General features: G+C 43.5%; 1 protein-coding gene across 2 annotated transcripts in view; it reads left to right on the plus strand.

Moving 5' to 3' along the window:
* The first annotated feature begins 9,130 nt into the window (after positions 1–9,130).
* LOC109879572 (cytochrome P450 3A27-like) overlaps positions 9,131–13,448 on the plus strand; it is a 48,216-nt gene continuing 43,898 nt past the window's right edge. Inside the window, exons 1-2 of one of the 2 annotated variants that reach the window (XM_031811624.1) lie at positions 9,657–9,749; positions 10,118–10,170. In XM_031811624.1, the coding sequence (XP_031667484.1) occupies positions 9,690–9,749; positions 10,118–10,170 (113 nt within the window). In that variant the 5' untranslated portion in view covers positions 9,657–9,689. Of the gene's footprint in view, positions 9,403–9,656; positions 9,750–10,117; positions 10,171–13,448 lie in introns of those variants that run through there. The other variant, XM_031811625.1, reaches the window with a different exon arrangement.

Raw genomic sequence — 13,448 nt, forward strand, 5'->3', positions numbered from 1 at the left:
ATGTTAGCTAGAATAATAATGAGCCACAATGGAATTTGCGGTTCGACTTCAAAATAAGAGTCCAATATTGAAACGGATGCAAACAGATACAAATCATGTAATAATGCCGTATTTGGATTAGATGCTGAACAGGGTTTGAATGTTGTTATATGAATTCAACTAAAGACAGTAAGTAGTTCATTTGACACACAACAAATAGGTGAAGTCCCACTGTGGCTGTATTAGAATTGCATTGAAACAGACTTCTATTGCACTGTACAGCGTTACCTCTGGATCTTGGGTCCATGAAATGTGAAGAGTTTAAACAAATATTAGCGTCTTAGCTCTTATTACAGGACTTTAACTGTGGAAATCACCTCACAATTCCATAAGTTCATAAAAAATAAAAAAAACTAGGCAAGTCAGTTAAGAACAAATTCTTATTTACAATGACGGTCTACCCCGGCCAAACCCAGATGATGCTGGGTCAATTGTGCGCCGCCCTATGAGACTCCCAATCACATTCGGATGTGATACAGCCTGCATTCGTTTCAGGGACTGTAGTGACACAAATATTATCATCGTAGCTCTTATTGCGGGACTAACTGTGGGAAATCACCTCACAATTCAGACCGCTGTGCCACTCAGGAGCCCTGTACATTGCAATATGAATGTTCAACAGGCTGAATTGTGAGGTGATTTCCCACAGTTAAAGTCCTGCCAAAATGTGTGTAAACTCTTTAGAATTGTAATCTGTGGGTGTCAATGAGTAGGCTGGTACCTCATGTCATGAACCCAAGACCCATAAGGCTGGTACCCCATGTCATGAACCCAGGATCCATAAGGCTGTACATTGACGTTACGTTGCAGTCCAAAAAACTATACATACACAGTGCCATTTTAGCATATTTTATTTGGTGTCAAATGAACTAATTATTATTTTTTTGTTGAATTTATATAACAATATTCCAACCTTGTTTTCAAATGATCTCGTCCAAATGATGTACCATAATTCCATTTGTATCCGTTTGCATCAGATTCAGGGGAAAATTTTATTTTGAAACCCGAACCGCCGATTCTACTATTGTTGCTCAGGCAAATGTTGTTCACGACACACACACACGCAATAAAGAGATTAGAGGGAGACTGTGTGAGAGGTGAATGCGAAGCAGGGATATTTATTCTCCCTTTTGTACTTTAACTGTTTGCACATCATTACAACACTGTGTGTGTAGACATAATATGACATTAGAAATCTGGATGTGGAAAAGTGTTCATCTGGATATTTACTTTTAACAAGCTAACTCACTTTCTCGTTACATTAGGAGACTCGCATGCCTGCGCACGCACACACACACGTTATCGCCGCCTGACCCGACACAGTCACTCAGCTGTAATCATCAGTCCTGGTGCCGTGCCAACAGTAACAACACAGCATTTTCCATACACACAGATTGAACAACGAGCCAGATGTTTCACCTGAATCATCCGGTTGGTATTTCCGTCGCCAAATATGGTGATGAGAGGAAGTCCAGTGGGAGAAGACGGAGCAAGATTCTCATTGACGAAACATAATATCTCAGTCGGTTTTCTGTTTCCCAAACTAGAATCTGTTGTCGACTTTAGCCTTTGCTAAAAGTTACAAAAAAATATATGGCGTTGTTTAGGATGAGTGCAAGGGCGAATTGAGTCAATGCACACATTAACCTCACAGAGTAGGTGTTCCCTAACGGAAATCAAATCAAATCAAATTGTATTAGTCACATGCGCCGAATACAACAGGTGTAGACCTTATATTGAAATGCTGAATACAACAGGTGTAGACCTTATATTGAAATGCTGAATACAACAGGTGTAGACCTTGAAATGCCTACTTATAAGGCCCTAACCAACAATGCAGTTTAAAAAAATACAATAGTGAGACTATATACAGGCGGGTACCGATACAGAGTCAATGTGCACCGGTTATTTGAGGTGGTATGTACATGTAGATAGAGTTATTAAAGTAACTATACATACATGACCACAGAGAGTAGCAGCGGTGTAAAGAGGGGTGAGGGGGGGCACTGCAAATAGTCTGGGTAGCCAGTTGACTAGATGCTCAGGAGTCTTATGGCTTAGGGGTAGAAGCTGTTTAGAAGCCTCTTGGACCTAGACTTGGCGCTCCGGTACCACTTGCCGTGCGGTAGCAGAGAGAACAGTCTATGACTAGGGTGGCTGGAGTCTTAAACAATTTTTAAGGCCTTCCTCTGACACCGCCTGGTATAGAGGTCCTGGATGGCAGGAAGCTTGGTCCCAGTGATGTACTGGGACATTCGCACTACCCTCTGTAGTGCCTTGCGGTCAGAGGCTGAGCAGTTGCCATAAAAGGCAGTGATGCAACCAGTCAGGATGCTCTCGAGGGTGCAGCTGTAAAACCTTTTGAGGATCTGAGGACCCATGCCAAATCTTTTCAGTGTCCTGAGGGGGAATAGGTTTTGTTGTGCCCCCTTCACAACTGTCTTGGTGTGCTTGGACCATGTTAGTTTGTTGATGATGTGGACACCAAGGAATTTGAAGCTCTCAACGTGCTCCACTGCAGCCCCGGCAATGAGAATGGAGGCCTGCTCCGTCCTCCTTTTCCTGTAGTCCACAATTACCTCCTTTGTCTTGATCACGCTGAGGGAGAGGTTGTTGTCCTGGCACCACACGCCCAGGTCTCTGACCTCCTCCCTATAGGCTGTCTCGTCGTTGATCAGGCCTGCCACTGTTGTCATCAGCAAATGTAATGATGGTGTTGGAGTCATACCTGGCCGTGCAGTCTTGAGTGAACAGGGAGTACAGGAGGGGACTGAACACGCAACCCTGAGGGGCCCCAGTGTTGAGGATCAGCATGGTGCATGTGTTGTTACCTACCCTTACCACCAAGGGGTGGCTCATCCGGAAGTCCTGGATCCAGTTGCAGAGGGAGGTATTTAGTCCCAGGGTCCTGAGCTTATTGATGAGCTTTGAGGGCACTATAGTGTTGAACCCTGAGTTCTTTTTGTCCAGGTGGGAAAGGGCGAGTGCAATGGAATTTGCATCATCTGTTGAACTGTTGGGGCGGTATGCGAATTGGAGTGGGTCTAGGGTTTCTGGGATGATGGTGTTGAGGTAAGCCATGACCAGCCTTTTTAAGCAGACGTCTGTGCTGTGGGTCAGTGTTTGTTTAGGCAGGTTACCCTACTGTTCTTGGGCACAGGGATTACGTTGGTCTGCTTAAACATATTGGTATTACAGACTCGGACAGGGAGAGGTTGAAAATGTCAGTGAAGACACTTGCCAGTTGGTCAGCGCATGCACACAGTACACGTCAAATCATATCAAATCACATTGCATTTGTCACATACACATGGTTAGCAGATGCTAATGCGAGTGTAGCGAAATGCTTGTGCTTCTAGTTCCGACAATGCAGTAATAACCAACGAGTAATCTAACCTAACAATTCCAAAATTACTACCTTATACACACAAGGGTAAAGGGATAAAGAATATGTACATAAAGATATATGAATGAGTGATGGTACAGAACGGCATAGGCAAGATGCAGTAGATGGTATCGAGTACAGTATATACATATGAGATGAGTAATGTAGGGTATGTAAACAAAGTGGCATAGTTTAGTGGCTAGTGATACATGTATTACATAAAGATGCAGTAGATGATATAGAGTACAGTATATACATATACATATGAGATGACTAATGTAGGGTATGTAAACATTATATTAAGTAGCATTGTTTAAAGTGGCTAGTGATATATTTTCCATCATTTTCCATCAATTCCCATTATTAAAGTGGCTGGAGTTGAGTCAGTGTGTTGGCAGCAGCCACTCAATGTTAGTGGTGGCTGTTAAACAGTCTGATGGCCTTGAGATAGAAGCTGTTTTTCAGTCCCTCTGTCCCTGCTTTGATGCACCTGTACTGACCGCGCCTTCTGCATGATAGCGGAGTGAACAGGTAGTGGCTCGGGTGGTTGTTGTCCTTGATGATCTTTATGGCCTTCCTGTGACATCGGGTGGTTTAGGTGTCCTAGAGGGCAGGTAGTTTGCATTGTGCAGACCTCACTACTCCCTGGAGAGCCTTACGGTTGTGGGCCGTACCAGGTGGTGATACAGCCCGACAGGATGCTCTCGATTATGCATCTGTAGAAGTTTGTGAGCGCTTTTGGTGACAAGCCAAATTGCTTCAGCCTCCTGAGGTTGAAGAGGCGCTGCTGCGCCTTCTTCACAACGCTGTCTGTGTGGGTGGACCAATTCAGTTTGTCCGTGATGTGTACGTCGAGGAACTTAAAACTTACTACCTTCTCCACTACTGTCCCATCGACTGACCACACAACTACTGACCGCAACCTCAGACCACATCTAATGACCACACAACTACGGACCTCAACTACCGACCACAAATACTGACCACACAACTACTGACCACACCTGCTGACCACACCCATCGACCGCACCGAATGACCACACCTACAGACCAACATCTGATCCCAACTACTGACCACAACCACTGACCACACAACAAATGACCACAGCAACTGCCCACACCTACTGACTACACAACAACTGACCACAACGACTTACATCGCAACAACTGACCAAACAACTAGTGACCACACAACTATTGACCACAACCACACATCTACTGACCACACAACTACTGACCACACAACTATTGACCACACAACTACCAACTACTCAACCACTGACCACAACTACTGAGCACAACAACTGACCACAACTACTGACCGCAACTACCGGTCACACAACCACCGATCCCACAACCACTGACCGCAACTACACACCACACACATCGACTACACAACTTCCGACCACAGCTACTGACCACACAACTACTGACATCAACTGCTAACCACACAACAACTGACCACACCAACTGCCCACACCAACTGACCACAACTACTGAAAACACCGACTGACCACACCTACTGACTACAACCACATAACTACTGACCAAACACCTAGTGACCACACAACTACTGACCACTTTCCCACAACTACCAAACACTCAACTACTGACCACAACAACTGACCACACAGCTACCGACCCAACACCTACTGACCACACAACTACTGACCAAACAACTGCCTTCCACAACAATGGACGACAACGACTGACAGCAACTACTGACCACACAACCACTGACTGCAACTACTGACCACAACTACTGACTATGCAACTACTGACCACAATCACACAACTACTGACCAGAACTACTGACCAGAACTACTGACCAGAACTACTGACCACAACCACACAACTACTGAGCAGAACTACTGACCAGAACTACTGACCACAACCACACAAATACTGACCACAACTACTGACCACACAACCACTGGCCACAATCACACATCTACTGACCAGAACTACTAACCACACAACCACCGACCACAACCACACAACTACTGACCGCACAACTACTGACCACACAACCACCGACCACAATTACCGACCGCAACTACTGACCACACAACTACTGATCACACACCCACCTACCACAGTCACACAACTACTGACCACAACTACTGACCTCAACTCCTGACCTCACAACTACTGATCACACAACCACTGACCACAATCACACAACTACTGACCTCAACTACTGACCTCACAACTACTGAACACACAACCACTGACCACAATCACACAACCACTGACCACAATCACACAACTACTGACCTCAACTACTGACCTCACAACTACTGGACACACACCATCCGGTGAAACATCTTGCTCATTGTTTGATCTGTGATTGACTCTTGTGAGTGGAAAATGCTGTTACTGTTGGCTTGGCACCAGGACAGACGATTACAGCTGAGTGGCTGTGTCGGGTCAGGCGGAGTTAACGCGTGTGTGTGCGCGTGCGAGAGATTGAGAAAAAAAAGAGTGCATTCGCTGCGGTGAGTCTCGTAATGTAACGAGGAAGTGAGTTAGCTTGTTATTATGTTCGTATGTCCATATGAACACTTCCATATGGCTTCCATTTTGAAAACCATTCCATTCCATCTTCAGGCAATAAAAACATGTCCTCATAACTCTTATTGTATTGTATTGTATTGTATCTCATCTCTCTGCCAGGGGCATAGTTGCAAAATGTTTAATAAACGGACTGAACGAAATGTGAAGGGACCTACCTGTTTTTATCCAATATTAACTCAAAATTTGCTCCGTTTGCTTCCATTTTGTTCTTAATAAGTTATAATCCTGTTAAGGCTAGGCAGAATACTGCCCCCTTTGGAGGAATTGCATGCCCATAGTAAACAGAAAGAAAATCTGTCCAAAATTGCTAATATATGCATATAATAATAATTATTGAATAGAAAACACTCTAAAGCTTCTAAAACCGTCCAAATTATGTCTGTATGTAAAGCAGAACTCACAGGGCAGCCATTCTCCCATACTCTCTCTGTCATCAGGAAAGTTGGGCCAACTTTGACGTCATCGCCCCCACCCTTCCAAACCAGCTACGGATCTGGGGAGAGTTTCTATCTCTTCAGCGAGAAGTCTTCTTTCAATAGGGCGTTTCATTGTGAAAATCGCGCGGTCTTTGACCCGTTGGCGGGCAAAAACATTGGGGGGTGGTGAACACGGTTTCCATAATGAATATACCCCTGCTCTCTCTTGTCGATCATTCACCAATTTAAATTCAATTTAAGGGGCTTTATTGGCCATGGGAAACATATGTTTGCAAAAAGAAGTGAAATAGATCATCAACACAAGTGAAATCAACAATTACAAACATTTCAAATGTCGTATTATGTCTACACACACAGTGTTGTAATGATGTGCAAATAGTTAAAGTACAAAAGGGAGAATAAATATCCCTGCTTCGCATTCACCTCTCACACAGTCTCCCTCTGATCTCTTTATTGCGTGTGTGTGTGTAGTGAACAACATTTGCCTGAGCATCAATAGTAAAATCGGCGGTTCGGTTTTCAAAATAAAAGTTACCCATTGAATCGGATGCAAACGGGATGTAAATTGTGGAATCATGCAACAATCCTGGAGGGCCTTTATGTTGCTAAACATATATAATACCTTCAACAAAAGACAATAATTAGTTCATTTGACACCAAATAAAATCTGTTAAAATTACACTACATTTGGACGAGATAATTCGAAACAAGGAATACTGTTATATATATAATATTAAAAACACAATAATTTGTTTAATTTGATTCCCCCCCAAAATGTGTTTATATTGCACTATGGATGTATAGTCTTCAGGACTGCAACACACCTTCAATGTACAAGCCTTATGGATCCTGGGTTCATAACAGGGGGTACCAGCCTTATGGATCCTGGGTTCATAACAGGGGGTACCAGCCTTATGGATCCTGGTTCATGACATGGGCACCAGCCTTATGGGTCCTGGGTTCATGACATATTGTACCAGCCTTATGGATCTTAGGTTCATGACATATTGTACCAGCCTTATGGATCCTGGGTTCATGACATATCGTACCAGCCTTATGGATCCTGGTTCATGACATATCGTACCAGCCTTATGGATCCTGGTTCATGACATATCGTACCAGCCTTATGGATCCTGGTTCATGACATATCGTACCAGCCTTATGGGTCCTGGGTTCATGACATATTGTACCAGCCTTATGGATCTTAGGTTCATGACAGGGGGTACCAGCCTTATGGATCCTGGTTCATGACATATCATACCAGCCTTATGGATCCTGGTTCATGACATATCGTACCAGCCTTATGGATCCTGGTTCATGACATATCATACCAGCCTTATGGATCCTGGTTCATGACATATCGTACCAGCCTTATGGATCCTGGTTCATGACATATCGTACCAGCCTTATGGATCCTGGTTCATGACATATCGTACCAGCCTTATGGATCTTAGGTTCATGACAGGGGGTACCAGCCTTATGGATCCTGGTTCATGACATATCATACCAGCCTTATGGATCCTGGTTCATGACATATCGTACCAGCCTTATGGATCCTGGTTCATGACATATCGTACCAGCCTTATGGATCCTGGTTCATGACATATCGTACCAGCCTTATGGATCCTGGTTCATGACATATCGTACCAGCCTTATGGATCTTAGGTTCATGACAGGGGGTACCAGCCTTATGGATCCTGGTTCATGACATATCGTACCAGCCTTATGGATCCTGGTTCATGACATATCGTACCAGCCTTATGGATCCTGGTTCATGACATATCGTACCAGCCTTATGGATCCTGGTTCATGACATATCGTACCAGCCTTATGGATCTTAGGTTCATGACAGGGGGTACCAGCCTTATGGATCCTGGTTCATGACATATCGTACCAGCCTTATGGATCCTGGTTCATGACATATCGTACCAGCCTTATGGATCCTGGTTCATGACATGGGCACCAGCCTTATGGGTCCTGGGTTCATGACATATTGTACCAGCCTTATGGATCTTAGGTTCATGACAGGGGGTACCAGCCTTATGGATCCTGGTTCATGACATATCGTACCAGCCTTATGGCTCCTGGGTTCATGACATGGGGTACCAGCCTTATGGATCTTGGGATCATGACATGGGGTACCAGCCTTATGGGTCTTGGGATCATGACATGGGGTACCAGCCTACTCATTGACACCCACAGATTACAATTATAAAGAGTTTACACAAATATTACAATCGCGGCTCTTATTGCAGGACTTTAACGGAGGGAAATCACCTCACAACTCAGCCTACACTGAACATTCATATTGCAATGTACAGGACTCCAGAGTGGTGCAGCGGTCTAAGGCAATGCATCGCTATGCAAGAGGCGTCACTACAGTCCCTGGTTCAAATGCAGGCTGTATCACATCTGGTCGAGATTGGGAGTCCCATAGGGTGGTGCACAATTTGCCCAGCATCGTCTGGGTTTGGCTGGGGTAGGCTGTCATTGTAAATAAGAATTTGTTCTTAACTGCCTAGTTAAATAAAGGTTCAATGTTATTATTTTATTTTATATATTTTTTTAACTTATGGAATTGTGAGGTGATTTCCCACAGTTAAAGTCCTGTAATAAGAGCCATTGTGGTTCATCATTACTCTACCTAGCATCACACATCACACGGGGTAAAAGTGTCACTTCCAACCTGCACGGTCTCAAACAGAGAACGGAGAAGAGCAACGGTCGCTAGTCGAGATCTGCTGCGTCACAGAAGAACCACACTAGAACCTGAACAGAAAAAAACACAACTCAAAATCTGTCAGACCATCGGAGAAGTGAACTCCAACAAACCTGAGAGAAAACGGAGCCTTTGTTTTCAGAAGCAGCAGGGAGCCGAACCGGAGGAAAGATGATGAGTTTTCTGCCATACTTCTCCGCTGAGACCTGGACCCTCCTGGCCCTCCTCATCACCCTCATTGTAGTGTAAGGACTTACATCAAATCAAATGTTATTTGTCACATTTATCGTAGTTAACCAGTGTAGACTAACAGTGAAATGCTTAGTTAGGGGTCATTTTCCAGCAATGCAAGATAAGATATATATATTGTATAGTTCTCTAGAACATACTGATAGTTAACGTGTGTGTGTGTGTGTATATATATATATATATATATATATATATATATATATATATATATATATATATATATATATATATATGTATGTGTGTGTGTGTGTACAGGTACTGGCCCTATGGTGTATTCACTAAGATGGGTATCCCTGGTCCCAAACCCCTACCTTACTTTGGCACAATGTTGGAGTATAGAAAGGTTAGTACCCATTCAGAATAAATATCTCTCTCATATTTTAAACAACAGTGTAATTTCCCCCATGTAAAACAATACATTGAGAAGGAAAAAGAGGACTAGCCGGTTGTTTGAACAATAGATAAACACAAGGAAATATGAGACTTGATCAGTCTAGAAGTTGTGTTCCTTGACCCTGGGGGACCATAGAAAATAACAAACCCTCCTCAACTCTCACCTGTTTCAGGTGTGTTCTCTGTTCACGTGTAGGACACACCTACATGACCTCCTAGGGCATGAATCAGCTGTTTTTTTTATTTCTCTCTCTCTCTCTCTACCTCTCTCTCTACCTCTCTCTCTACCTCTCTCTCTACCTCTCTCTCTCTCTACAGGGCATTATTAACTTTGACACAGAGTGCTTTCAGAAGTACGGGAGAATCTGGGGGTGAGTTCAGTTGGCTTACAGGTGATGCAACTGTACTATGCTTTTTAATTTCAATTCATCACCTGCTCGAGCTGCCATGTGACCATGAAAAATTGTAATAAAATCAACCACGAACAAAATAATGTTTTCTATGTAGTTTAATAAGATGTGTTACAAATGTGTGGGTTTCCATGGTTACTTTCTAAATGTAATCAGTTACTAATTTTACCAAATCTGATTACATTCAGTTACTAGTTTTACCTGTCCAACATTACCCCAAACTCAATAATGTAATCTGATTATATTCAGTTACTAGTTTACCTGTCCAACATTACCCCAAACTCAATAATGTAATCTGATTGCATTCAGTTACTAGTTTACCTGTCCAACTTAACCCAAACTCAATAACGTAATCTGAGGCAATATATTTTACTTTATGGGTTGGTTATGTAGGCTTCTTCTAACCCATCTCTTTCTACTGTTTGGCTCTAAATGAACCTAGTAAAACTCACAGACGATTAGTAAAGGTTAAATCAAGTTTATTCTTCCCATTAGGGTCAATGCAGCTGCATCAGATTCACATTTGCTATTTAACCCTTTCTGCTACGCTGAGTCTCCTCCTACACATCTGAACAGACAATACAACCCTGTGTGTTTCTCCTCTGTGAAGGATCTATGATGGGAGGCAGTCTGTACCATGTAGGTGTGTATATATAGTGGTTAAAGCCAGGTGTGTTTCTCTTCTGTGAAGGATCTATGATGGGAGGCAGTCTGTACCATGTAGGTGTGTATATATAGTGGTTAAAGCCAGGTGTGTTTCTCTTCTGTCAAGGATCTATGATGGGAGGCAGTCTGTACCATGTAGGGGTGTATATATAGTGGTTAAAGCCAGCTGTGTTTCTCCTCTGTGAAGGATCTATGATGGGAGGCAGTCTCTACCATGTAGGTGTGTATATATAGTGGTTAAAGCCAGGTGTGTTTCTCCTCTGTGAAGGATATATGATGGGAGGCAGCCTGTACCATGTAGGTGTATATATAGTGGTTTAAGCCAGGTGTGTTTCTCCTCTGTGAATGATCTATGATGGGAGGCAGTCTGTACCATGTAGGTGTGTATATATAGTGGTTAAAGCCAGGTGTGTTTCTCCTCTGTGAAGGATCTATGATGGGAGGCAGTCTGTACCATGTGTGTGTGTATATATAGTGGTTAAAGCCAGGTGTGTTTCTCCTCTGTGAAGGATCTATGATGGGAGGCAGTCTGTACCATGTAGGTGTATATATAGTGGTTAAAGCAATGTGTGTTTCTCCTCTGTGAAGGATCTATGATGGGAGGCAGTCTGTAACATGTAGGAGTGTATATATAGTGGTTAAAGCCAGGTGTGTTACTCCTCTGTGAAGGATCTATGATGGGAGGCAGTCTGTACCATGTAGGTGTGTATATATAGTGGTTAAAGCCAGGTGTGTTTCTCTTCTGTGAAGGATCTATGATGGGAGGCAGTCTGTACCATGTAGGGGTGTATATATAGTGGTTAAAGCCAGGTGTGTTTCTCCTCTGTGAAGGATCTATGATGGGAGGCAGTCTGTACCATGTAGGTGTGTATATATAGTGGTTAAAGCCAGGTGTGTTTCTCTTCTGTGAAGGATCTATGATGGGAGGCAGTCTGTACCATGTAGGGGTGTATATATAGTGGTTAAAGCCAGGTGTGTTTCTCCTCTGTGAAGGATCTATGATGGGAGGCAGTCTCTACCATGTAGGTGTGTATCTAGTGGTTAAAGCCAGGTGTGTTTCTCCTCTGTGAAGGATCTATGATGGGAGGCAGTCTGTACCATGTAGGTGTATATATAGTGGTTAAAGCCAGGTGTGTTTCTCCTCTGTGAATGATCTATGATGGGAGGCAGTCTGTACCATGTAGGTGTGTATATATAGTGGTTAAAGCCAGGTGTGTTTCTCCTCTGCGAAGGATCTATGATGGGAGGCACTCTGTACCATGTAGGTGTATATATATATAGTGGTTAAAGCCAGGTGTGTTTCTCCTCTGCGAAGGATCTATGATGGGAGGCACTCTGTACCATGTAGGTGTATATATAGTGGTTAAAGCCAGGTGTGTTTCTCCTCTGTGAAGGATCTATGATGGGAGGCAGTCTGTACCATGTAGGTGTGTATATATATAGTGGTTAAAGCCAGGTGTGTTTCTCCTCTGTGAAGGATCTATGATGGGAGGCAGTCTGTACCATGTAGGTGTGTATATATAGTGGTTAAAGCCAGGTGTGTTTCTCTTCTGTCAAGGATCTATGATGGGAGGCAGTCTGTACCATGTAGGGGTGTATATATAGTGGTTAAAGCCAGCTGTGTTTCTCCTCTGTGAAGGATCTATGATGGGAGGCAGTCTCTACCATGTAGGTGTGTATATATAGTGGTTAAAGCCAGGTGTGTTTCTCTTCTGTGAAGGATCTATGATGGGAGGCAGTCTGTAACATGTAGGGGTGTATATATAGTGGTTAAAGCCAGGTGTGTTACTCCTCTGTGAAGGATCTATGATGGGAGGCAGTCTGTACCATGTAGGTGTGTATATATAGTGGTTAAAGCCAGGTGTGTTTCTCTTCTGTGAAGGATCTATGATGGGAGGCAGTCTGTACCATGTAGGGGTGTATATATAGTGGTTAAAGCCAGGTGTGTTTCTCCTCTGTGAAGGATCTATGATGGGAGGCAGTCTGTACCATGTAGGTGTGTATATATAGTGGTTAAAGCCAGGTGTGTTTCTCTTCTGTGAAGGATCTATGATGGGAGGCAGTCTGTACCATGTAGGGGTGTATATATAGTGGTTAAAGCCAGGTGTGTTTCTCCTCTGTGAAGGATCTATGATGGGAGGCAGTCTCTACCATGTAGGTGTGTATCTAGTGGTTAAAGCCAGGTGTGTTTCTCCTCTGTGAAGGATCTATGATGGGAGGCAGTCTGTACCATGTAGGTGTATATATAGTGGTTAAAGCCAGGTGTGTTTCTCCTCTGTGAAGGATCTATGATGGGAGGCAGTCTGTACCATGTAGGTGTGTATATATATAGTGGTTAAAGCCAGGTGTGTTTCTCCTCTGTGAAGGATCTATGATGGGAGGCAGTCTGTACCATGTAGGTGTGTATATATAGTGGTTAAAGCCAGCTGTGTTTCTCCTCTGTAAAGGATCTATGATGGGAGGCAGTCTCTACCATGTAGGTGTGTATATATAGTGGATAAAGCCAGGTGTGTTTCTCCTCTGTGAAGGATCTATGATGGGAGGCAGTCTCTACCATGTAGGTGTGTATATAT

Source organism: Oncorhynchus kisutch, unplaced genomic scaffold, assembly GCF_002021735.2.
Source record: "Oncorhynchus kisutch isolate 150728-3 unplaced genomic scaffold, Okis_V2 Okis01b-Okis20b_hom, whole genome shotgun sequence".
NCBI lineage: Eukaryota > Metazoa > Chordata > Actinopteri > Salmoniformes > Salmonidae > Oncorhynchus > Oncorhynchus kisutch.